At 52.5% G+C, this 24,575-nt stretch overlaps 1 protein-coding gene across 2 annotated transcripts in view; it reads right to left on the reverse strand.

Annotated features, from left to right (window-relative positions):
- Nucleotides 1-24,575, reverse strand: part of CACNA1E (calcium voltage-gated channel subunit alpha1 E) — a 345,168-nt gene that overhangs the window by 42,791 nt on the left and 277,802 nt on the right. For both annotated transcript variants that reach the window (XM_072945997.1, XM_072945998.1), the window contains 10 exons: nt 23,039-23,689; nt 22,307-22,620; nt 20,128-20,287; nt 18,866-18,995; nt 18,134-18,193; nt 17,280-17,386; nt 4,410-4,506; nt 1,885-2,045; nt 1,233-1,370; nt 178-379 (listed from right to left, as the gene is read on the reverse strand). In XM_072945997.1, coding sequence (XP_072802098.1) covers nt 178-379; nt 1,233-1,370; nt 1,885-2,045; nt 4,410-4,506; nt 17,280-17,386; nt 18,134-18,193; nt 18,866-18,995; nt 20,128-20,287; nt 22,307-22,620; nt 23,039-23,689 — 2,020 coding nt within the window. The remainder of the gene's footprint in view (nt 1-177; nt 380-1,232; nt 1,371-1,884; nt 2,046-4,409; nt 4,507-17,279; nt 17,387-18,133; nt 18,194-18,865; nt 18,996-20,127; nt 20,288-22,306; nt 22,621-23,038; nt 23,690-24,575) is intronic.

Here is a 24,575-nt window from a genome sequence, read left to right on the forward strand (position 1 = left end):
AGGGCATTACACAGAGGAGTAAAAAAAAAAGTTTATTTAAGGACTAATTAGTCAGTCCCATCTTCTCTCTAGAATTGACAAGAAAGTTAAGAACGTTCCGTCTTCCTCCTAACGCGGCTGGCCAGAGAGTCCTTTCCAGAGCCCCGGCTGCCCCACGCTCCAGGCCACTTGTCCTACCTCATTCTTTTCCAGGCTGCACTCCTCCATCATCTTGTCCCCTTGCTCCTGGAAGGTGATGATGATGAGAGCCACGAAGATGTTGACGAAGAAGAAAGGGAAGACCACGAAGTAGACCACGTAGAAGATGGACATCTCCATGCGGTTGCTGCGGCTCGGGCCCCGGTCTTCCTCGGTCACGTCGACGGAGTGCTGCAAGACTCTGGGGACAGACGGAGGGGGCGCGGATGGTGATTGGCAACCTCGGCAGCTGCTCAGACTCAAGGCTCCATTAGCAGCGGTGCCCCCTATTGTATTTCCTTATCTGGCTTTTTAAACTTTGTGGCTCCTCCATGAATCTGGGGTTCCATAACCAAGTTGGTGGAGGTCCAGTGACACCCAATCCACTGCTCTTTCTAGCCCCTGGGCCACCATGCAGCCAACTCCTAAGCACCAGAGTGACTTTTTTATAGTTGAGGTTGTCATAATGAGTACCAAGAGACTCCTGAATTTCCACTTGGCGTTTTGCTGCCAAGAGAGTACGCTGCCACCAGAAAGTGGCATCTAAGTAATGGCCAAGTCCCTGAAAAAATCAGCCTGCAGCTACAGGCAGCAGAAGAAACTGCATTCTGTTACCTTCTTCATATGAGGTATGATCACAGAAAGCATCTCTGGGTTCTGCCAGCTCCTCTTTAACCCTCAATCCTCAGGTCCAGGGCCAACTTGGAGGATAAATCAGTCTCTCACAGTTGTCAGGGACTCTCCTAAGGTGCACAGAGCTGTTCAAAACACCTTTGTTCTAGAGGAGCCAGAGGGCTTCACTCAACTCCTCCATCACTGGCTGAAATATTAAGGGTTTCAAATAGTTCCCTGTCTTTGCCATCTTCCTCTCGATTCCTGCCTGAAGGATTTTCACTCTTCCTCTCTGCGGCCTGTCTCGCCTACTCAGAACCACTCACTTTCCCTGGAACAAAAACAAAAGGTTCGCCCTGTTCATCTTGAATCAGCTCCTCAAGGCAAGCAGCTGGCCCCAGCCAGCTCCTGGGTGAGCGCTCCAGCTCGAGCCCCGCACTCACTGAGGCCACCCTTCCCCCGTGGAGACGGTGAAGAGGGTCAGCAGGGCCCAGATGATGTTGTCATAGTGGAACTCGTGGCGCTTCCATTCTCGGCCTTTCACCTCCATCTTGTTTTTCTCATGATCGACGTAGTTGCCTCTAAAACCAGCATAGGAATGAAAGAGGACCTTGTCACTCATGGAAAAGTAAAGAAATTCAGTGGACTTCGATCATGTATGGGAGTCACCATCGGCATTCAAACACAAGGAAGGAGTTTCATTTAAGGCAGTGTATTACTGTGGGATAAAAATGGGATTTGGTGCCCCACAGACATGGACGATAAAATCCTAATCCTTCAGTGATACCACCGTAACCTTGAGCAACTTCCTTCAACTTTCCAAGCCTCAGCTTCTACAACTACGATGTGCAAATGAAACCCGTCTCAAAAGGTCATTACAAAGATTTAAAATTAAAAACCGATGTCAAATGCCATGGACCCCGTCTGACACAAAAGAGGTAGTCAATCAAAATTCAACAACTTCTTATGTTGCCTTTTCCCCAAAAGAGCAATGAGGGTGGGAAGAGAGAAAGAACAGACTGTCCACAAAGGGTCGAGCGGATCTCATCGGAGCACACATGAAAGAAAGTGAGAGTCCGTGCTGGTGGCACTTACATGCACTCCTTCTCGGTGTCCTTGGAGCTGTCCGTGCAGTAAAAGAACTTGCCCTTGAAGAGCTGAACTGCGATGACAGCAAAGATAAACATGAAGAGCTTATAGACAATGAGGATGTTAAAGACGTTCTTCAAGGAGGTCACCACACAGTCGAAGACGGCCTGTGGACAGAAGCAAAAGCCCAGCCGTGTGAGCCTCCGGAATGGCCTGTGTTTCTGCCTGGAGCTGCGCTGGAGCCAGACCACCACCAGCCAGCCCCACCAAGAAGGTGCCCCAGGAGCCACCGCCCTACTGAGAAGGGACACCCAGGGGCCTCAGCCCCGGCTTCCAAGTTGGTCCTGACTGTAGGAACCTACCATTCGGGAGGGGAACACACGCTCTGAATCTGAAAGGAAACCCAAGGCAGGAGAGACCAGATGGTACCAGGCAGCCGAGGGAGTCCTCTGTGGAATCCCATTACGTGCTCTCCACTTAGTGTGAAACACAGACATTCACTGCAGAAAAAGGGGTCCTTGAAATCCTTTAGCCTTTTTCAGGCATTAAATAGCTTATCCCTAACCTCATGTACGTGGTGATAGTCTTAGATTTGATTTATATACTGAGTAGGTTTTGTTTTCTCTTTGCCTTTCTAAATGGATCAGAGAGTAATTAAATAATAAACTATCATCTTTGCTCATTTTAATGATGATCTTGTAACAAGTTCATACACTTCCTCCAATTATGTTTGACAGTTCACATAACTGTTCTCTAGCTTCAAGCTGCTGTGAGGGGTACAGATTCAACAGGTGGCGGCGGAGCTGGGTGAGAGCCGCCCCTCTTAGAGCTGGGAGGACCATGTGGGGGGATCAGGGACTTGCACTTCAGGTCAAGGCGGTGGGACTTCAGCTATATGATATACCCTAGGCCCTAAGCGCTGAGAGATATGTGGGAATTCAACACAGTTGAAGCCATTTTTAGGTTATTTGCTAGGTTTTTAGGTTTAAGCTCACTGGCGAGCCTAGCCCCACAGTGGTGCTACACTTGTGTGCTTGCTTCTTCGCAGCGCTGGGCAAACACTGCCCATTTAACTAGTTCAGCATCACAGGGAATGAGTGACACGCAGCATTGTGGAATTCTCGGAGGCACCGACATTGCCCTCAGGTGATGGAGCTGCAGAGAGAGGAGCCCGTGCTTCCTAATGTGTTGGAAATAACCAGGGTGGAGTCGCCTTCTCCAGCCTGTTAACGAATCTCATCACGCTCCTCTGGGGACCCCAGTCTAGCTCAGAGGAGACGAAACCACTGGACCTGGGCTGCAGCAACGGCAGTGGTGAGACCCCAGGCCTCCCGACCATACTTTGCTGGGAGCGAGGCAGAGAGGAATGGACGTCCATGGGCAATGACCCAGCCCAGGCTCTACGCTGGGCCCCCCAAACTGTGGGAGACGCCTCATCCGGGGCGGAAGGTGGAGAGCAGGCAGTGAGGACACCCCCTTTGGTGCACAAGTACCTTTCCCCGGAATTCCGTGCAGACGGCCAGGGCTCTGGGCTCTGAGAGGACGCCAGGTCTCAGCCAGTGAGGGGCTTTTCAAAAGTGACTTTCCTGCGTTCTGATGCCTTTGGTAAACCTAGCTGGTTTGCCGCCTCTCTGTAGAAACAGAGGGCTGAAGGGCGGCGGGGGAGGTGGGGAGGGATTGCTGGGGAGGATCAGAGGTTGTGCAAACTCAATGGGAAAGAAGAACTGGGAACACGGAGAGGCCCCTGGTCCCTCCCTGATGGTGGCTGGCTCTCATTCACAGGATCTGGGGGAGGAGGAACTTTTTTCCCCGTGAGGCTTAGCTTCCAGATCAGTGATGTGGGGGGAGGCGGGTTCAACGTGCTAGCCAACTTGAATGGTAAAGCACGCCCTCTGAGGGCAGGGAGGCTCAGGCAAGGCGCTCAGGGGCGGGTGAGCAGGGAGGGCGCTGGCTGGGAGCAGAAGAACCAAGGTAACGTTGTCTTGGCAACAAGAACTTAGTTCATGTCAGCTTACTTCCCTGCTTCTTCTCTGCAGCGGCCAAAAATGCCTGTGTCCTTGGGCAGTTACTGACCTATCTGTGCCTCAGAAATACAAAGGGCCAGGGCCAGAAGATCCTTTCGCTTTACAGAATTATGAGGAAAGAAACCCTCCCAGGCTGCCTGGTCTGATCTCGTGTGCAGACCACCATGGAGGGCTCCGGCCGCCCCCACCTCAGGGTTCTAGGTCCGCCTGAGTGGCACAGGGGGCGCTGGGACAATGCCACACAGGGTTCCTCCTAGATGACCTGGCGCAGCGTGTATAACCCCTCCTGGGTTTGGACTCAGAGGCAAGAACCTCCTTGTAGATCTGGGATATTGGTTATTTTCCTTTGAAACTGAGACCTTCAGCTCAAGTGGATGAAAAGAATCTCAGTTTCGGCACAAGAACAAGGAAAATTCCCAGAAAGAATTCTCCCAGAGCAGGCCAGCCACGGCTGAAGAGAGAGGACGGAAGAAGGGGGCCGACGGGAAGACCCCCGGCGAACGTCACCTTGAGCTTGGGCAGGCGCTTGATGGTCTTCAGTGGCCTCAGCACCCGGAGCACCCGCAGCGACTTGATCGTCTTGATGTCGCGCCCCTTGTTGGTTCTGCAGGGGAAAGGTCCCCGGGGAGTCACAGGACAGGGGAGAGTTAAAGTGACAGTCACACTGCAGCATTAACAACGGCAGGGGAGAGGGCGAGAGAGGTAGGCAAGAGGCCAGAGGAGACTCGTTTAGGGAGACCCCCCCAAAAAACACGCTCCAGGAAAAATTTTTCAATGACTCCCAGGGTGCACACACTCATATGCACACACACCCCCACATGCACGTACACACCCACGTACACTCAGAGGCACACAGAGAGGCACCCGTGCGCACACGGTAATCAACACGTCCTCTCCCTAACAGCCATCACCACACTGGCCAAGTGCAAATGCAAGGCGGGTGGACTAGAGAACACGACCGTGGCGCACTGCAGAGCCTCACGGTGCCTGGTCTAGGAAGTCTTCACCGAGGCTCCCAAATGATGTCTGAATTGAACAGGGAGCTACGGTGGAGATCAAGTCTCATCAGGGGACTCAACCTAGTCCTGTCTTTGGCTCTAGGTTTGTCACCTCTGCACTGTTCACTAGGTCAGGGGAGACCATGGTGAGGAAGCCCGGTGGGGCACAGGACACTTGTGCTGTGCTGGGCTGCGTGCTCCAGGGAGAGCATGTCATGCAGGCTTCTTGCCAGGACCTGGCTCACACCCAGATTCTCTGTGCGGCTGGCTCTCCCTGTGGTCCCCTCCCTTTTCCAGCCCCCCTGCACCCAGCACAAGCTGCAGAGAGCCTTACAGCGGGAGGAGACCCGAACCGCAGCCCCTGCCCACCTCCATCCTTGCCCTGCAGCTAACGACCCTCCCTATTCAGCCCCTTAGAAATGTTTCTCCTAGTAGATAAAATACACTTCTCTCTATTTTTAGGGAGGAAATGAATAAATCGGCCTGCATTTCTCTCTCCACCCTGAGCATCCCCTGAGATCCTCGCATTCAAGTCAAACAACTGCAATTTGTCAAAGACGCAGATGGTAGGAAATGAGAGTCTAAGTAGTGAGCTCAGGCTCTGGTTCTGTCCTCACGGTGGCCCCGATTACCATAACACCAGCTCTCCCAGGAAACGCGAGCCGTCCAGGACATCAGATGGAAGCTGCAAGGCTTCGGCCTGTTTTTGACCCTGTCCTTCTTGCCATCCCTACCCCCGCGACGGGAGTTCAGGGGCCCTCTTCTCTTTCATACAAAGCAAGGTAGGAAGACACTGAATGTAACCAAAGAATGCTGACTTTCCCCAGAACGTGAATTTTAAGACCCTCTTAAATGGTTACAGGCCATGGCCGACAAGTCACTTTTACTCAGCCCTAGATCTGCATGTAGGTAATCCAAAGTACCACGTTGATAACAGTGGCTGTTTGCATCCATGGGCTTTGTATATTTAAAGAACTCTTTTACTCTATTAAGTTCATCTATCTACCTGTCTAAAAAGGCATCAGCCAAGCCAAATACATCTCCAAACCAGAAAGAGTCATCAGCTTCCCAAGAAGGCTTGGTGACCCCTGATTTTTCTCTTCTTGGACAGCCATGGAAACACACCACTCATAGAAACTCACCCCTCCCTTCTCGACGAGCCGGCTCCTTCCCTCCCAATCTTACTTTCTCCATCCTCCACCCATCCCTATATATATATTTTTTTACTTCAAAGAAAATTGAAGGAAAAAATATTTACCCCAAAGCATTCCTATGGAGGATCCAAGCAGAAAGCAGGTTAGGAAAAAAAAAGGAGTGGAGAGAAAGGAGATAGTCAGTAAACTTCAGGGAGAGATGAGAACTCGACAAGGACGACGGGAAACCGGAGAAGCCCAGGTGCCTGAGAAACCCCGCTTACAGCCTTGGCACTTACAGTCCACACGCCAGGGGAGGGGAAGGGCCCGCGCCCTCTGCTCCACACCCACCCCTCCAACCTGCAAAGCCCCTAGTCAAGCATGGGAACCCTGCCTCTAACTAGATGGCATTTCCCCATTTATTCCACGGAGCCTGGTGTAATGGACGTTTTCTAAATGTAGGCTTTCATTTCCAGTTCCTTGGTAGTCTTCAGAGGAACTCTTTGTTTGCAGTGAATTTATACGGAACCAGGCAAGAGGAATTAGGCCTGCTCTGGGCCAGAAACCACCTCTTGGGCAAGGCGTCTCCAGTCCTAGCGGAGTATCTACGTGTAGGAAGGACTTCATTTGAAGGGGGGACACGCAACCACCGTGAGAGGGCTACTCTGACGTCTCTCAAAAGCGTGGACAGGCCACGGCGTAAAACCACCTTGACATATGGGGAGGCGCTGTTTGTCAAGGTCTTGATGTCACCCAAAGGGATGCCCTTTGATAAATTATATGACCATCTGTCCTTCATGCAGCTTGAAGAAATACCATCTCAGCTCTACTGGTGAGGCTTACCCAGGACAAAAACAAAGGTGAGAGCAAAAATAGAAAACAACTGAGATAGAAAGCATGAGAACTAACTTTTAAAATATGTATTCTGTGTTAAGCGCTTTTAGTGCAACTCTTTATGTGGCCCTCCTGATAACTTTAGGGCCAAGGTGCCAGTGTCTCGAGCTCACAGATGAGATTCTGAGAGGCAGGGCGAGCTGGGACTTGAACTCAGGTCTGTAGGCTGCTCAGAGCTCTTGCTCCACACCACTAAGCTTTCGCACTAGCAGGTTTTGGTTCTAAGCTCTGCCAAACACGTCACCAAATTCCAGAGGTGGAAGGGATCCCCAACATCCACTTAAGTGCAAAGGAAACTGCGGCCCCAGGAAGATGTGCCGTGCATCACACGGTGAGCAAGCTGCAGGGCCACGGGTGAACGGGCCTGCTGCTCTGAAGTATCTAGAATTCAGGCTTCACTTCTTAGCTGTTGGTTGTAGCTAAAAAGGGTATTTTTTTCCTCCCTTCCTTTCCTTACACGGTTTAATATACCACAAACCTATGTTACACCAACATATGCCACAGCAAAGACTCCTTTCTAATGACCATTTTATTCAGCGAATGATCCGACATTCAAAATCATATTGACTTTCACTGTAAATACCAAATGAATGACGGTTTGAGAATTAAACCCAAGGCTTTATAAACCTTAAGTCCCTCACATGAGAATCTCCAAATATGCAGAAGGCAGAGGGCCTATCTTCCCCCGAGTCACAACAGGGGCCTCTTACGCATGAGACTGAGCACGCGGTCGGCCAGCCCAGTTCAGCTTCGCCCTTCCATGCAACAGCATTGCCGGAGTCTTGGTATGTCTCTGGTGCTGTTCTAGGTGCTGGATACACTGCTGTGAATACAACAAATGAGGTCCCTACTTTCTTGGACCTGACCTAATCTAGTAGGGAAGACAGGCCTCAAGTAAACAAGCAAACAAATTAAAGTATAATTGCAAGCTAAATGCCATGGGAAAAAAAACGGAATTATCTGATTGAAAAATTTTACCAAAACAACTACACAGGTCACCTTCTTTTCCCCAGGCTACATTCATCTCAAGGAAAGGCTAAGGGAGACCTTTCCATATCCCTGAAATGGAATCAATGGATGGGCAGGTGATCCGGGGTCACACATACCAGGCGTCCAGCTTCTGCTGAGCCTGGGTCCTTAACCCCAAAACTCTGACATCCAGTAGCATCAGTGGGTTCTCAGAGGTTCACATTCACAGATGCCCACCGTAGGAAGGAAGGACACACCTGGTTAAAGGCCAGAATTTGCTCTCTACAATTAATTTTGCCCTGGGAGCCTCATAAAATATAATGCTATGGAACAAAGGGGATCTCTGACCATTGTGTGTGTGTGTGTGTGTGTCCCTTGTTTTGGAAAGTGGAGTTCTTTGATGGTACACTCTGATCTTAACAGCTGACTGTGGCTGCCAACGTATGGGGTACGGGGCTATTTGTCCCATTCAGACCCCCACAGATTTGAGCCCAGGATAGTAATCAGACACAGGCCAAAAGTAAAATTAAAATTAGTCACTGCTCTGCATATCTTTCAAACAGTTCTCTTACTGCAGAGGGGCCACTGAAAAGCCATGATTTTGAGTGGTTACAAAAGAACATGCTTACGCTCTCAATTTTCTCCAACATATGTTCGGTCCAGATTTGAAAACTGCCATTAAAAATGAAAGGAATACTGGATAACCAAGCCACAGAGTCAGGAAAAGCTGCAACACTTTGGACCCCATTAATTAAAATATATCCTAAGTGTTCACACGGGCTAGGTTGGACGACCTCTCCCAAACCCCCGCATGCAAGAGTCATTAAGCCACTATCCAAGTCAACAAGATTGCAAGGGAGACGTTTTTTCCAACTAAGAGGACAAACTCTTCAAGGACTTCAACTGAGGCACACTGATTTAGAAAAAATTCAGGAGCTTTTTACAAATCATTTAAATATAATCATTTGATAACACTTTGCTAGTCTTTGCTACTAAACATATAACCAGATTTTGTTTTTTACACTCCCTAGCTAATTAGCGAAATTTTATCAGGTTTACAAATTGACTCTAAGGTTAAAATCTGAGGATAATAATTTCACAGGCGCAGCTGTACTGCCCCACTTTAATGGGGGCTCCACTGGGCTCACCCTTTCCCCATTTATTTCCTACTTATTTGTTAAGTTCTTGGCTGCTCTCCAGGAAGAAAAATGCCACGTTCCTCTTATGCCTCATCAGCTAAAAAATGAGAATTTTCCAGCTCAATTGTCGAGTTGCCCTCCAGATCTTTCATGTGTAATCACTCAGCATTCACTGTAATCTTTCTTTTCAGCTTCTAGGCCCCCCTTTCTCAAAGGACATGCTCTCAAATTGATTTCTGCTGGGAACTGATTCTCTTTCCATGGGGGCCAGAGCCAGAACACTGGGTTGTGAAGAGTCCTTCTTCCTTGTAAGTGGAATGACCTTCTGCCCTCCCCCCACTGCCCCCCCCCCCCAGGGTGGGAGGGAACGGCACAGGGCTGGGAAGGAATCTCTTGCATTAGGGAAAAGGACAGGCTTGCTGGACTGTAAAGGGGGGTGGAGGGCTTATGATGTGAGGAGCCCTGAGCATCGCTGAGTGTCTGGACCATGACTTGGTAGTCAAGAAGAACTCCCATTCCTTATGCACTTACTAAGTGTTTGGGCCTATATTGGACACTGAGTATGTTTTAGCTTATTTAATTCTTACAAGACCAAAATATAGCTATGTTTAATTTCTACTTACAGATGAGCAAGTATAGGTTCAGAGAGATAAGACAGCTAATAGTTAACAGTGCTGAGTTTACTTTACTCTGAAACCTATGCTCTTATTTAGAACGTTACAAAGCCTTTTCACATGGGCACCGCTGGAGGGTTTTTATTTATTTTTGGGGGGGGGGGAGATAATTAGGTTTATTTATTTGTTTGTTTGTTTTTAGTGGAGGTACTGGGGATTGAACCCAGGACCTTGTGCATGCTAAGCATGTGCTCTACCACTGAGCTGTACCCTCCTCCCTACCACTGGAGGGTTTTAAACAAAGACGGAAACAGCAAAAGAAACCAGCAGCTCCCGAGCGCAGATACTCAACTGCCCATCTATCAGTATCCTCTATCAGTCTAGGGTCTGTGAGGGCTCATGGGAAGAAAAAGATACAGATGCAACAAGACGAACAAGGTCAAGGACGCCTTCTCCTTCTGGCCCCTAGGACTTGTCTGTCTCCAGGTGGAGACAGAGGAACTGCAGGATGAGGATAGGTCCGTACCAAGCCACTACGCTGAGTTTACAGAGGTGAGCCACTTAGAACTAAGCAGAACGTCAGGGGCAGAAGGGAGCTTAATGTAATGGAGAAAGCCTGGAACTTGAAATCAAACTTACCAGTGGTCTAAGAACTGGCTCTTCTACAGAACTAGTCAAATGAGCCAAACTAGTCAAACCTCAGGCAATCCATTTCTCTCCTGCAAAGCAGGACTGCTGAGTGCCAAGTGGAATACAGAACGTGAAAGCACTTTCAAAGTTCTAAAGACCCATGGAGGTGAGGAGGCAGTTTTCCCCTTTGCACCGGCAGTGCTCGTCTCTGGAAACAGAACTCTTCAGGACCCGCTGGCAAGGCTAGTTCATCTGTGTGAAGAATCTAAATCCGGCACTTTGAACTTGTCACTGCTGGCTGCTGCTGTGGGGATGATTCTTCTTCCTGACCCATACCCCCAGCATCTCTTGGGGCCACCCATGAGCCCTAAATCCTTTAGAACTCTGCCATCTTTCCCTGTTCTGGGACCGGAGCACTCGCTCTATTCTAAGTGGTTAGTGTACAGTCCTCTGCTTATTACATATGGACCTCAGCGAGCTCCTGGTACACACTCATCACTGCCTTTGCAAACTTTCTCCTTTGCAAAACACAGCGCTATACTTTTACTGGAAGGTATTTTTGTCCAAGCACTAAGAAACAGCAAGAGACAGCAAAGCACCTGTCTCCTAGCAGTACTGTTATTCATTCTGGTGAACAGTCACCTGATTCGTCTTGCTTCTTAGTCTTCATATTCTAAATATACCCAAAGACCCCCTCAGCTGCTGATCTTTCTAAGAAGGCCATGGTGCCGGCTGCAGTCCAGCCAATACACTCCCCCAGCTGGAGACTAATTCATAATGCTACGCTGTGCCTCTGCGAGTGTGGATTAAGCAGATGGCTGACAGTCCACATGGTCTGAGCTGATACTTCCCAAGTCCCATCATGAAATCTTCTGACCCAAATTACTCTAAAACCTTCTTTTAAATCTGGAGGGCACAGTGACGGGTTTCTGCTAATCCTGCAGGACCGGGCTCTTCCCACGGTGGCAAAGCCTCGCCTTCTGTGCAGGGTGCTTTTTGCATCTGAATCTGATTAGCCAAATTGTTGGTTATCATGTGGATGGGGCCATGTTCTCCGATTGGACCCTTTCATTTTGTTTGGTTCTATGGCCACGGGCTGAAATCCTATTTACAACCAACCATCTCCCAAATTTGTGCTTGTTAAAAGAAGGCCAATCCCTGGGCATTCACACTCGTTACCTCCATGAGATAAAGGTCTCTGAGTGCACATTTTCCACGGGGTTCCCCAGCAGAACCAATGGCACGTGTAACAAACAATGCTTTTTCCAGTGTCCATCAAAAAACATGCACGCTGGGGCAGGAAGACTGGGAACTTACCCCTTCCTTTCAGACACTCTCTCCATGCAGCTCCCACTCTGACCCTTCTTATTCCCTCCCAAACCCCATCTGCAAGGCAGCTAGGGTATAAAATACAGCAGTGGGAACCCCAGGGGTCCCTCCCTGGGCACAAAGTCAGATAAAGTCATCCTCACCAGCGAGGTGACCCCTAAGGCTGAAGTCTCAAGCAATGACATCCTTCTGTGTGCTCGCTGCTGGAAATTTCCAATTCCAGCCCAGCCAGCATCCTAAATCCACAGTTAATGGGCTACCTGACGGCTAAATTTAATTTTCATCTTTCATTCTCTTCCACAGAGCAGTGGAACTGGATGACCTGTCTGGCGCGGTGCTAAATGGGTCTTCTTTGCATGAAGCAGGACTTCGTCCACTGTTTTCCCCCATAAGATTAATGTGTAGTCATAGCTCCCTGTGGGAGACACCCCCTTCAGTTTTAAAAGAACGGGGGCTGTCAAGAAAGGAGCCCCAAAGGCAAAGCCTGAGGCTTGCGGGCCCTGCCTTAGACACAGGCAGGCAGCGAAGAACAGGAGGAAGGGTCAGGCAGGGGTCAGGTGAGATGTGGGTTCTACTGTTACCGCGCTCTGCCGTGTGTGAGCACACACCGGCACTTCAGTTCTAAACAGTCACTCCCTTCTCGTGGGCACGTTCCCACCTTCGCAAACACAAAGCTCAAATGCAAAACCAGAACCAGAGTACCATATTCTGGGGCTCCTTAGGGACCTTCCAAATCTAAAATTGTCTGTGTTTGTGTATTTCACTGAATGAATTCAGAACCAGCTCTGCCAGTGTGGCTGGTTCTGAATGCATTCAGAAGACCTGACCCATCTTAGAGTCGAGGGCAGAGTGTCAAGTGTCAGGAAAGTGACATACTTCAATGAAAAGAATGTAATAAAGGCTAATGTGGGAACTCTGGTTCCTTCTGGCATCAAGAGGCAGATTGCCTCATGTTTTCCTTCTCTGGCTAAGGACTGAACAATGAATGGCCAAGTGCGGCTGTGACCCAGATGCCCCGCGGGCCAGGGAGTCCTGAACTTCCCTAAGGCCCTGCTACGATGGGAAGTGGCCCTGGGAAGCTGTGGCATCAGGTGGCCCAGAGCCTGGGTGATTCTGACTGAGGCACAGACCCACGTTGGGGAGGAGGTGGGAGCAGAATTACTAGGTATTTTTCTTTTAAACTGTTTGGTGTTGAGAAACATCGTAGGCTGTCAGTTTACCACTTAGAATCCAACCCGGGACAGCTCACCTGGCGACCTGACTTGAGCTAATCCAACAACATGCTGTAGAGCAATGGGAAGGGGGGGGTGCTGAGCTGGAGTCAGAACCACACACGTTCCTGTCCTCCCCTGGGGTCCCTCCTGTCCCTGCCCACCCACCTCCCCAAAGTTGGAAGCCTTCACTTAGCACTGAAGACAGGAAACCTGAGGGCCAGACGGCATCGCCGTCACTGCAGGCTCCCGTAAGGCTCATGAACTCAACCTGCAGCATGGCCACATGACCCCCCCACAAGGAAGCTGACTCTGGGGGTGACCCAAAGTGGGGGGATGTGCCCGATGTGCACATACCCAGAAATGCCAAGGCTGGCCCATCTCTGCTTTCCCACTCAGCAGGCCGGGAAGCAGGAGTGATGGCAACGGGGTGTGAGGAAACCAGGAAAAGCAGGTTCTGCTCTTTCAGTGGAAAATAATTATCAAACAGAAGAATTCCTCTTTTTCAGATAGAAAATGATAAAAGAGAAAGGTTTCATAGATCCAGTCACTCACCAGACTTTTCTTGAAACCTCAGAGAGGAAAAAGCACAGTCAGGATATTTATAGTTGGCAAACACTCCGTGTCTCCATATGGCCCAGAAAGGGGGGTGCCGGGAGGGCAGTGGGGTGCGGGAGAGTCGTAGCCAACCTCTGCCCAAACTCTCGCCCTCTATCCAGGTACTGGGCTTACAGAGGGAGACCTGAGTGTTCTTATAAATGCTTTATAATGTAAAAGTGGGCTGGCGTGAACAGGAAAGGTGCAATATGGGTATTTTTCCATTTATTTTCTTGCCCCCTGGTGTGCCCACACAGAAAATAAACCCCCTTCCCCTCCTCCTCAACAGTCAGTAAAGTCCCCACGTGGGGTTTGTCGGGTTTACATTATAAAGAATCCCTTCACTTGCTGTATGCAGCTACAGAGAAGAGAGCTTTCTCTTCAGCCACTACACAATCAACATATATGCTTCTAGAAGACATACATGACGGCAGGTGCAGACCTCCGCAGGAGGAGGGCTCAGCTTTCCCTGAGAATTCAGCTAGAGGCCGTTTTCTCCCCTTGGTTAGGGGTGCTGCTCTCAGGACACGGGCTGGGTTCTGAGAAGGCTCTGGCTGACACTTCTGATTCCTGAGGAGCCACGTAAAGGGGTTACCATGGCAATTACCATCAGTTCTGCTCACACTGGACAACAGCCTTTGCAGAAGCCTCAGCAGGGTGAGGTTCAATTTCCGCGAGAGAGACAGACAGGGGTTAAGCTTATCCGAATGGTGGATATTCCTAGGGGCAGAAATATGGGATATGGCAATGCAAGTTGTGTCCACAGGGAGGGAGGTCCTTGACAAGCCTACAGGAAAACTCACATGTGGCTTCCTGTTGGTCTGAGCCCCGGAGCAGTGCCCCACAGTGGGACGTGGGCCTTATTCCGAAGTCAACCTGCCCCAGGCTAGGCCTTCGCTCTGCTGGCAGCGGAGACCCTGGCTAACCCTACCAAAGTCATGGGAAAGCTGAATTCTCTGTGCCCTTAATAAGGAGAGGGAGAGAACAGAGTTAGGAAGCACGAGCACATGAGCAAGAGAAAGCGCTTCCTGGACCTCAGCAAACGTGGGGATGGCCAGAGGAGTGGGGTGGGGAGGGGGAGGGGAGCCCACTCCAGGAGCAGGAGAAAGGGGAGAGGAAATGCGCATGGCAAGCTGAGAAGGGTGCTAACAAAAGAGAGTGTGGATGGAGAAGGATGAGCAAATGCCATCTACACCTCAGAGGGAAATGAATAAGAACAGTCAAGTGACTAAAAGCAAGTGATGGATCGTACCTCTCAATCCATCACATACGCGTGGACCCCAGGACCAGGGGGTTCCTGGGGTTCCCTGCACTGTACCTGGTCTGAGCACCAACAGAGAGGCTTCGGCTCCGGGCGGTTAAGGCTCCCCCTGCCGCCAGCACCAAAACTACCACCGCCAAGTTTCAAAAGGCACAAAGAAAGAACAAGACAGGTGACGGCCCTCCAGCCCAGCGTCGCTGCCCCGGATCTGAGGAGAGAGGGCTGGACTGCAGACCTGGGGAGGCCCGCAGAGGCTTCCTCTCACACACACCTCCTCCCCACCGGCACCGACCCAGGCCAGGTGTGTGCTGGACACACAACCGCCATGGCGTGGAAACCAGCCTGTGCTCATCTTCCACTGATGCCTCCACACACCTTCTGCTCCCTAGTCAGACTTCACCACGTGATGGAGAATGGGAGTGGAAGAGGGGGAGTTCACATTCCTGCATCACTCACACTGTGTCAGGCCCTGGACTAAGCACTCGACACACGGTATTTTGTTTCTACGGCCGAGATGAGACACTGAGGTTAAGAGGGTTAGTATCCTGCGATGTTGCTCGAGGCCATGAAACTGGGAAGTAGAGGAGCTGGGATTCCAGCCAGTGCCTTCCTGACTCCACAGCCCAGGCCCCTCCTTCCAGCCCAGCGAGCCCTGTTCTTCCTCCAGAGGGAGCGGCTTCTTTCCTACATGCTTCTCTCCCCTTGTCCTTTATTTCTTCAAAGAGAGACAACTTATTTTACTGAGATCAAAAATAACAGAGAAGAAAAGTACGGTGAACAGTGTATGCAAATGAGTTGGTAAAACGAGAAGGGACCCTGACTTTAAAAGCTCGGGGTAAGATTTCTCTCTGACCAAAAAGGTGGACCTTCTCAGGGCGAAGGCCAATTTTCTTTTTTTTTAAAAAAAAAATTTATTTCATTTTATTTAAATTTGGGGGGGTAATTAGGTTTATTTCTTTCTTTCTTTTTTAGCAGAGGTACTGGGGATTGAACCCAGGACCTCATGCATGCTAAGCATGCGCTGTACCGCTGAGCTGCACCCTCCCCGACGAAGGCCAACTTTGATGCTTCTTTCCACGAAGGACGAGGAAGAGGAGGGGGAGTCCCCTCCAGAGAGCGAGAATCACCTTTATTTTTACCCTGCTATGACAGTCCATACAGGATCCAGATGCTTGGGAAAAAGTCCATACTTTTGTGTAATTTCCTCCCAAACAGCTCAGCCACGCCCAGTAAGAGGCTTCCTTGTTGTGAGCGGCACAGTGACTCCACGTGAATCTAATGGGTTAATACACTGGTGGGCCTAAGGAACAGGACACTAGAATTGTCCTGACTGCCAGCCCAGCTCTCCTCTGGGGGGCCCCCCATGGCCAGTGCAGCAATGGACACGTCCACTTCTAGGTTCTGGGAGATCTTAAACTCTTCGCATAGCAGGGAACCCCTCATCTCTCTTACAGACAGAGGGCTCCCCACCCCCAGCCACAGAGGAACATTCCTTAACTCTCACCCCATTTCCTTCTCCACCAGAAGGGACAGGGATGGAAGCTGACAGTGTCTGGGGAGAAGGTGGGATGGATGGTCCCTTTTTGACCACTTGGATCCGGGAAGGTCAAATCTATGGTGGTGTTTGGTTCCTTCCCTTTTGTAGCTGCAGCGATGATGGCAGCTCCTGAACACTTGCCGTCTGCCCCATCACACGGTGTAGCCAGCCTTGCCTAGAAGACACGGCTCCCTCCATGCTCAGAGAGGCTGGAGGGAATTCTGCTGTGCTCTCTCTGGGAGACGGTGATATTGCTCTGATGGCGGAACAAGGTACAGACAGACCCCAAAGGCTGTCATTCATCTTCTGGGACCTCTAACCACTAACTCAGGGAAAAGGCCCTGACCACAGGCCTACTTCCTTCCTACATCCCAGAGGGCTAAGAGAGCCCTTGCCTGGATCAATGTTTGAAAAATAAACAAAGAAACAAAACAAAAAACCAAAAAACCCTAATGTAATAAACATGGTTTAGTCTCCCGAATGGTTTAAGACGATATTGCTAAGTGTGTTACCAAGGAAGGTTGGAAAGTCTTCCCTTCCAGAGCTTACTAACATATTACCACGGTTCTTACGTTCCTAGAACAGCGCTGGGGCACCCCTGCTCATGCACAGGGCGTCTCCCCAGGCCCGGGATTCTATGATCCTCAGCTCTGCTCACCCTCTGCATTCTTCTTTCAAGCTGATCCTCCATTTGACAGAATCAAGCAGGGAAAGGGTCTGTCACCTGTCCCTGGGTCCCTCCCTGAGCCTGTGGGGGCACTGCCCACACAGGGGAGGCCTGCGCAGGCTTCCTCATCACACAGGAGGGAACTCCAGGGCTTTGACTTCTCCCTACAGACTCTCCCTGCCCCTCCTTCACCAGCCCTACCCCTCAGGGCGAGTGAGCTGAAGCTACCGGCTCTTAGGAGCTGAGCCAAGGGCGATGGGGAAGCAGCCCCCAGGGCAGCATTTGCTGGCACCACTGAGTGAATTATTTCTCAGACTGGCCCTGGAGAAGACCTCTCATCAGCCAGTCTCAGGAGGAAGGGAAGGAAGGGAACTGAGTGAGAAAAAGGGGTTACTTACGCCAAAGCAAAGGCCACCAACGCACCGACCACCACCACGAAGTCCAGGATGTTCCACAGGTCCCGGAAGTAGGACCCGTCCTGCAGGATCAGGCCCTGGTCGATCATCTGCAGGAGGAGAGAACAGCCCCCGATGAGCCCAGGAAGGGCTGGCAACTTGTGCCCTGAGCTCTGGGCTCCCCGTGGCAACTCCTCCACCGCCACTGCCTCTACAACCAACCCCACCCAGGGCCCTGAAGAGCAGGAAGACGGATCCCACGGGCTCCCTCCACCTAACTGCGAGGCTGAGGACTTTCTCACAGTTACCAGGGTTCAATTAGACAGCTTGGCTCCCAGGACCCTGCCGCACCCCTCCTCTCATGAGTGGTTCCGAGCACCACCATCACCACGTATGCACAGATGGGAGGAATCCCAGACGGGTGAGACTGGGAACAGCACTGACGTGCGGCGTACTCGGGCAGTGGGGGACAGAGTGGAGGGCGGTGAGTGCAGGTGGGACTAGATGCAGGCGAGGAAGACTCAGCCCGACCTCACCCTGGGCCATGGCAGGTACCCAGGCTCCAACCAGGAAGCACGCTAGGGAGGTGAGAACCGTCCCCACCCCTGCAGCACTCCTGACGCCTGCCTGAGGCGGGGCCTGGCTCCTCCTTCTCGGGCCACGCCCTCCTCGAAACAGATCTATGCAGTCATGTCATGACACGACAGACGTGACCCGGATCTGAGGCCAGAGGGGGGGTCAGCAGAGGCCCCACTGTCACTGGAGGTGACAGCCCTGGGCAAGGGCACTGTACTAGAGAAGGTGACCAGTGACCCATCCAAACCCCCAGCGCCCAGGTTTGCCCTACAGGCTCTCACCTTTATAACCATCTCAAAGGTGAACACGCCGGTGAAAACATAGTCAAAATACCTCAGCACCTGTAAGACACACAAAGGGAAGAGGAAGAGGACCACATGTGACCGTGGGCTCCATGCACTCCACAGACATGGGCATTCTTACCTCCAAACAGAAGCTTGTAACTGCTAGTTGGATGCAGGGAGGAGAGGAGCCATGGAAACCATGGGGGTCGCACAACCCGGTGGCCAGAACTTGGTCCTTCCCTCCCCGGGGTCAGAACTTCACGTCCTGGGGCTGAACTGCTCCACAAATCTCTCCCTTTCTGGAATCTTTGTCAGTTCAAATCCTCCCCACCTCTCTCACACCTTGCAACATCCTCCCGGGAGCCCTCCAAGAGACGTCTCAGCTTCCCATCTTCACTCACATCACCCACCACCCTATGTCGGATCCCGCTTCCAACCCAGGCATGGCCGTAGACCCCCTCTTCCAAAGCCCTGACTGGCTCTGGATGTACAGCCCACTGCTGACGCACCAAGGCAAGCAATGATATTGGGGAGTTAGGGTCGGGGTGAGGGCTGGTCTTGAAATGCTTCACACTTTGCCCTTAGGAACAGGGATGGGCAATTTCCCAAGCCTTCCTCATCCCCAGGAACCTTCCTTAGTTCCCCTCTAGTGCTGGGATGGGAGGGAGCTGGGACAGAGCAGGTACCAGGGCACTAAGGAGGTTAGCAAACGGCCCCCTGGGTACCCACTTTGTTGCGCTCCGAGTTGGTCAGGACGGGGTCCTCGGCCGCCAGGGCGATGCTGCTGGCTGCGATCACCAGGAGGATGCACATCTCGAAGTAGCGCAGGTTCACGATGTAGTGGCAGGCCCTGCGGATGCTGGGGGGCGGGGCGGAGGAGCCTGCTGAGCCGGCCCCCTCCCTCCCATCCCCACCCTCGCTCCCCACCCCCAAGCACATCAGCCTCTCCCAGACAGCCAGGCCCTGGCCGGAGGAAGCCGTGGGGAGAGCAATTTAATTTCTGAGGCACCACCCTTGATTTAAAGCCCCATTGGGGAAGGTAATCAGATTGGTTAGAGGCCGCAGTACGCAAGCCAAGATACATTATCTTGCAAGTGCCTCTGAGCTGTGGGCGCAGCAGCAGCACCAGGCTATACACACGGTACCTTCCACCGTGTCTCAAGGTCTATGCCCCTCGCTGCACAGAAACTGGGGCAGAGCAAGGAAAGCAGAAGAACCAAGACACAGAAAACCAGGCCTGGATTCTAAGACTCCTGATGAAAGCAGCAAGAGGTTTCCGTGAGCCTCGGGGACTCTGATCAAAGTCACTACAGACCGCACCCCACTCTCAGCTGGCCTGACGTACCCTGTTAGGTTCGTTCCTTCCCCCCCAGGGCCTTGGCCGAATGCTGCCCACACGGTCACTGGAAGCCCTCCCGTCTTCCGGGACCACCTGGATGTCTTGCTCACTTCCAGGGCAGAAGGCAAATTTTCCCTTTCAAAATTCCATCTTTCCTGAATCTAACCTCCCTGATTCTTCCATGCGACCCCATCTCACGGCCCTGCCTCTGCTCCGAGGAACACGTCCACTTCGGAATTCACACGGAGGGCAGCCAATGGCTGGTCTAGTTACCCCAGGCTCTGTGCTCAGCCCCGCCCACCTCTGGAATACTGGGTGACACATTCTAAGTAGGTTTCTCTCCTTCCCACCCCCTGGCACCTACTGACCAAAGAGCAGGTGAAGGGTCTTCCTTACGACATTTCTCCTGCTGTCCTGCCTTAAATTACCCTTTAGACTCTGGGCACAGAGTTCTGAGTCTGTTAATAAATTCCATGATCCACCTCAACTCACGAGTACCCTGGATGCTTCAGATGTCTGGCCATGTACCACCAGGGAGGGTCAGGAGGAAGACCAGACCCTCATCCCTCCTCCTCCTCCTCACCCCGCCCCGACTCAAACCCTGCTTGTGGACCTCGGCATCAAAGGCGGGTGGTGATGGAGGGCGCCTTACGGGTTGGTGGTGCTGAAGATGAACATGGAGCTGTGGGGCACCATGGCTTTGCCCGTCTCACGCTTCTCCTTCTTCTGCTGCTGCTTCTCCACCTCCTCCTCCTCCTCCTTGATCTCTGCTTCCTTCAACGGACTGGCTTCTCCATCAGTCTTGTTGCTAACTGCAAGAGGAACAGATGGACATCTTCAGAAACATGTGAGAATGGTGCCCTGCATTTCCCACTGGGGATGGGATGGAGAAGACGGCAGAGGCAGCTAGGGATGTGCCTGGCCAGGTGCCTGCAAGCCTCAGGGGTGTTTGCTAGATGACACCGAGTTAAGCCCAAGCTCTCTTCCTAGCCTTACCTGCACCCTAATTTCATGTGAGCCTTTTTTGCCATATAGATAATAATTACGTTTCTCGGGTTAAACAGAATAGTTGCTTCTGTTGTCAAGTGTGCAAAGTTTACTCATATCTAAAATCAAATTATTCGTATACTTTCACTTACTGAATTCTTCACATCAGTGCACTCTGAACGGCTTATGTTATCATTCCTCTTCTACAGATGGGACAACTTAAGTTCTGGGAATTCAAGGGCCTATCTGAAAGTTGTACAGTTAGCATGGGCTCCCAATTCAAATCCTATCTCCTTTCAATGACATCACACTGCCGTGGAAGATTTTAAGAAGCCATTACTCTGTTTGAGGCAGCCTTTCTGGCTGGGCTTTTTCCACGATGGATGTAGAAATGCGAATGCAATATTCATGCGATTATGGGTCCAGGACTGCATTCCAGGACTGAGAGGACGAAGAAACCAGAGGCCAAGTGGGGCTCCTGGGATGCTGCCCTTTTCTTCCAAATGCAAGTCCCAGTGCGGGTTATGTAGCACAGAGGATGAGGCTATCAGAGTGGGGCAAGGGATCTGGACAACCTCTCCTACATTCTCAGTTCAGTGACTGATTCTGCCCTGGAACCTTGTGTAAGCAGCAAACCTCTGAGGTCCTGCCCCTTTCCAGGTCCTTCCAAAAGGTAAGTCATCCAAGGTGCCCACAAGCCCTCGGACAGCATGCTCTCACCTACGCCCAAGGCCAGAGACTGGCCCCAGAGTGGGGACAGAGGAGGGTCAAGCTTCCTTAAAGTTGTGCCCTGTAAAAGGAGGCCCAAAAACTTACTTCTTAGAGCATAAAATTAAACAAGACATTGGGAGATGCACACGTCTGGTATCTGGAGACACGGCCGCCCGACTCAGCCCCAGGGGGCCCGGACAAGCGAGGCTTCCCTTTCTAAAGTGGCAGTCACAATTTGAAGAATACTTTGAAAAGCAGTCTTCACTTTGAGAAAGGTGAAGACATGGAGACAGAGCACTGGAAGAAAGAAAAACAGGGAGAGAAGACTGTCCCGTGAAAAGAGAAAAATTTGGGAAAAGAAAGGGGGAAAAGCAAGAGTGGAATCCTGTGGTCACAAGTCCGTGACGACAGGGCGGCCGGTGGGTGAACGCAGGGACAGGAGTGGGGTCGAGCAGAGATGGATGTGGGCTGGGTGCCCGTTGGCTGTGTGCCCCTTTAAGGTCTCCCAGAAGAACATCGTTGCCTGAGGGGACTGTGAGGGAAAGCGTGGCTGGAAGCTCCAGGGAGAAAAAGAGTCGGTAAGAGTGAAAGATTCATAAAATGTTAGTACAAGGAAAGATCTCAGAGCTCATCTGGTTCAGCGCCCTCACGTTACAGATGATAAAGTGAGGCCTCAAGAGACACAGGGCTTTTTGGAGGCCACACACTGAGCAGAGCCTGGGCTGGCCCGAGCCCTCCTGCCACCTTCTGTGCCAGCATCAGTCCCCTAACTTGTCAGGTGGCAGAGCACCTGGGGGTCGCAGAGAATGCCATCGGATATTCATACAATAAATCAAACAGCTGAATATACACATGGCATAAAATCACATGCGATCTCTCTGAAGACTCCAGGGTCTGGGGTCAAAGGCCAAAGGACACTTTATGGGCAAAACCTGAGATTAGGAAAATTCTAACTTATTTTTCTTGCAAGCTAGGATAAAAGTGCGGCTATTTTTTTACATGTTGAAGAATGATTTCGTTTGACAGGTGGGGTTTTCCACGCAGTTTAATGGGGACAACTTCAGAGCCATGAGTTCCCCAACCCAGGGTATGATGGGCAGTGCAGGTGACGGGGGACAGGGCTGTGTTCTCACTGTGCACCACAGTCGAGTCCACCAAGGGGTCTACGTCGGGGATGGCGACGGTGACGCTGGTGCTCTCGGTGGCAGCCTTGTCCGTGTTGGCTGTGACACAGGAGAGGTCAGGCTCGCTCTGGCTGATGACCCGGCCCATGTCCAGCTGCACGTCCCCCAGCAGGGCTTGCTCACTGCTGCCCTCTGGCTCCTGCTCCGTCAGCGCGGCGTCCTTCTCTACTTCCAGCTCTGGATGGGGCAGGACGAGGGGTGTGTCTGCCTCATTGAGTGCTCCTGCCAGCCCAGAGCCTCTGGACACCATCAGACTGTTGGTTCTACAGAGGGAGAGGAGAAGACACCTGGTACTCAGCTCTTAAGAAGCTGTTCCAAAATGGGTGATGCTCCTGGCAAGGGGAAGAGGTGAGGGGAGCCAGGGCAGCCCTACTGGAGGGCACCTGGCACCTGCTGCCTCCCGCCCCACCCAGCCAGGCAGACGAGCTAAGATCTGCAGGCAGTGTCCACTGCCTTACTCCCATCCATCCTTCCGTTACCCACTCCCAGTGGGAGAACAGACCCTGGTTTTCAGGGGGACAGACCCCACTGCCATCACATCTACATGTACCCTGTAAAAGATGCGTCAGCATCATGCCCATTTTGCAAAAGGGAAAACTGAGGCTTAGAAAGAATTATATTGAAGAATCCCTCACACCAGCCACAATGCATGCCTCCAGTGTGCTCCGGGGTCTAATTTACCTCCTTAGGTCCTGGGATCGCTCTTTGTGGATCATGGGCTCCTTGCCCCTGTGGCCGCCCCTGGGCTCGCAGTCCCTCTCCTCCTCAGCAGGCGCGTCTTCATCCAGACTCCGCTCCTGGCTGGCAGACCTGCTCCGGGAGGCGGAGGAGGGCTCCTTGCCCTCCGTCCTGACACGGCGGTGCCGGCTGCGCCGCTGGCTCTGCCTGTGCCTAGCCCGGTCCTCAAAGGTCACCACGGTCTCTCCACCACCAGCCTCCTGCTGGGTGGGGTCACAGTTCCCATGACAGGGCCTGGCCAGCCATGGCGGCTCCCGCTTGCCCAGGGACAGGGGGCTCCTCTGGCTGTCCAGGGCGCTCGACAGGTCCCCCCCGGCCCCCTTGAGGGACCCCCCACGGCTGACGCGCTCTTCCTCACACCGCTCCAGGCCCAGGCCCAGGGCCAGGCCCTCGATGGGCCGGGGTCTCCGGTACAGGCTGGGATGGGCATTGAGTGGGTTGAGGGGGCTCAGGGGGTTGAGGGGGTTGAGGGGGTTCATGGGCGGGGCCTCCTCCTTGTTGAGGGCCTCCTGGCTGGACATCTGCATGTGCCTCCTCAGCTGGCTGGTGCGCTGCTCCCACACCGACATGTGGTGCCGGCGCCTCCGCTCCCTCCTGCCAAAGGGGAGAGGGCGAGGGCACGTCACAAGCTGCCAGCCAAGGGCCAGGGAGGGCGGCCCCAGGGGCCTGGGCCAGCCTTCGGGGGCCGTGGGATGTGGCGGGGGAGGGACACACAGTAGGGGGAGAAAACAGGAGGGCCCGGGACCTGCAGACAGGAAGCACAGAAGGATGTGAGGGGCAGGGTGGGCCACGCATAAGTTGGACTGGAGACCCCCGGCCCATGGGGTTTCCACTCTCATCCCTGCTCTGCGGTAGCTGAGGGCGTGGGGTCAGCCCAGGACTGAGTCCCACTCCCCACAACCTGCAGGGCAATGGTACACAGGCTTACCAGGTTTCCACTCCCCTGTTCCCCTCTGCTTTCAGGGCATCAATCCAGATCCACCCTGTGCCCACCAATGGCCCTGAGTTCAAGATCAGAGGCCTTTCTCCCTCCCACTCTCCCTCTTCTTTCCCTGGGAGAGCCAGGGCTGAGAAGTGCAACGGTCAGGTACTATCCAAGGGTGACTGGTGACAGTGGCGAGTGGGCCCACATTAGAGAAAGTCTCAGCATCACCCCCAGAAATCAGAGCACAGTGGGTTTCTTCTACAGCCACTAATAAAAACCACAGGACTCTATGTCCAGGGACCAACGGCTCAGACTCCAAACCACTGTGGACCCAGCTCAGGGGCCTGCATGAGCATCATGGGGCAGCAGGAACACACCAGCGTGACACGGAGAGGGGCCCACGGGGCGGGCTCACAGGAGTGGGGAGTGTGGGTAGACGCCTACTCCCGCCCTCGCACGTGCCTGTGGGCGCACGCCCAGAGCCCGGGCGGGGGACACTCACATGTGCCCACCCACGTCCTCACTGAGGCCCACGCAGCCACAACAGCCACGGGC

The sequence above is a fragment of the Vicugna pacos genome, chromosome 21 (genome assembly GCF_048564905.1).
Source record: "Vicugna pacos chromosome 21, VicPac4, whole genome shotgun sequence".
NCBI classification, from domain to species: Eukaryota; Metazoa; Chordata; class Mammalia; order Artiodactyla; family Camelidae; genus Vicugna; species Vicugna pacos.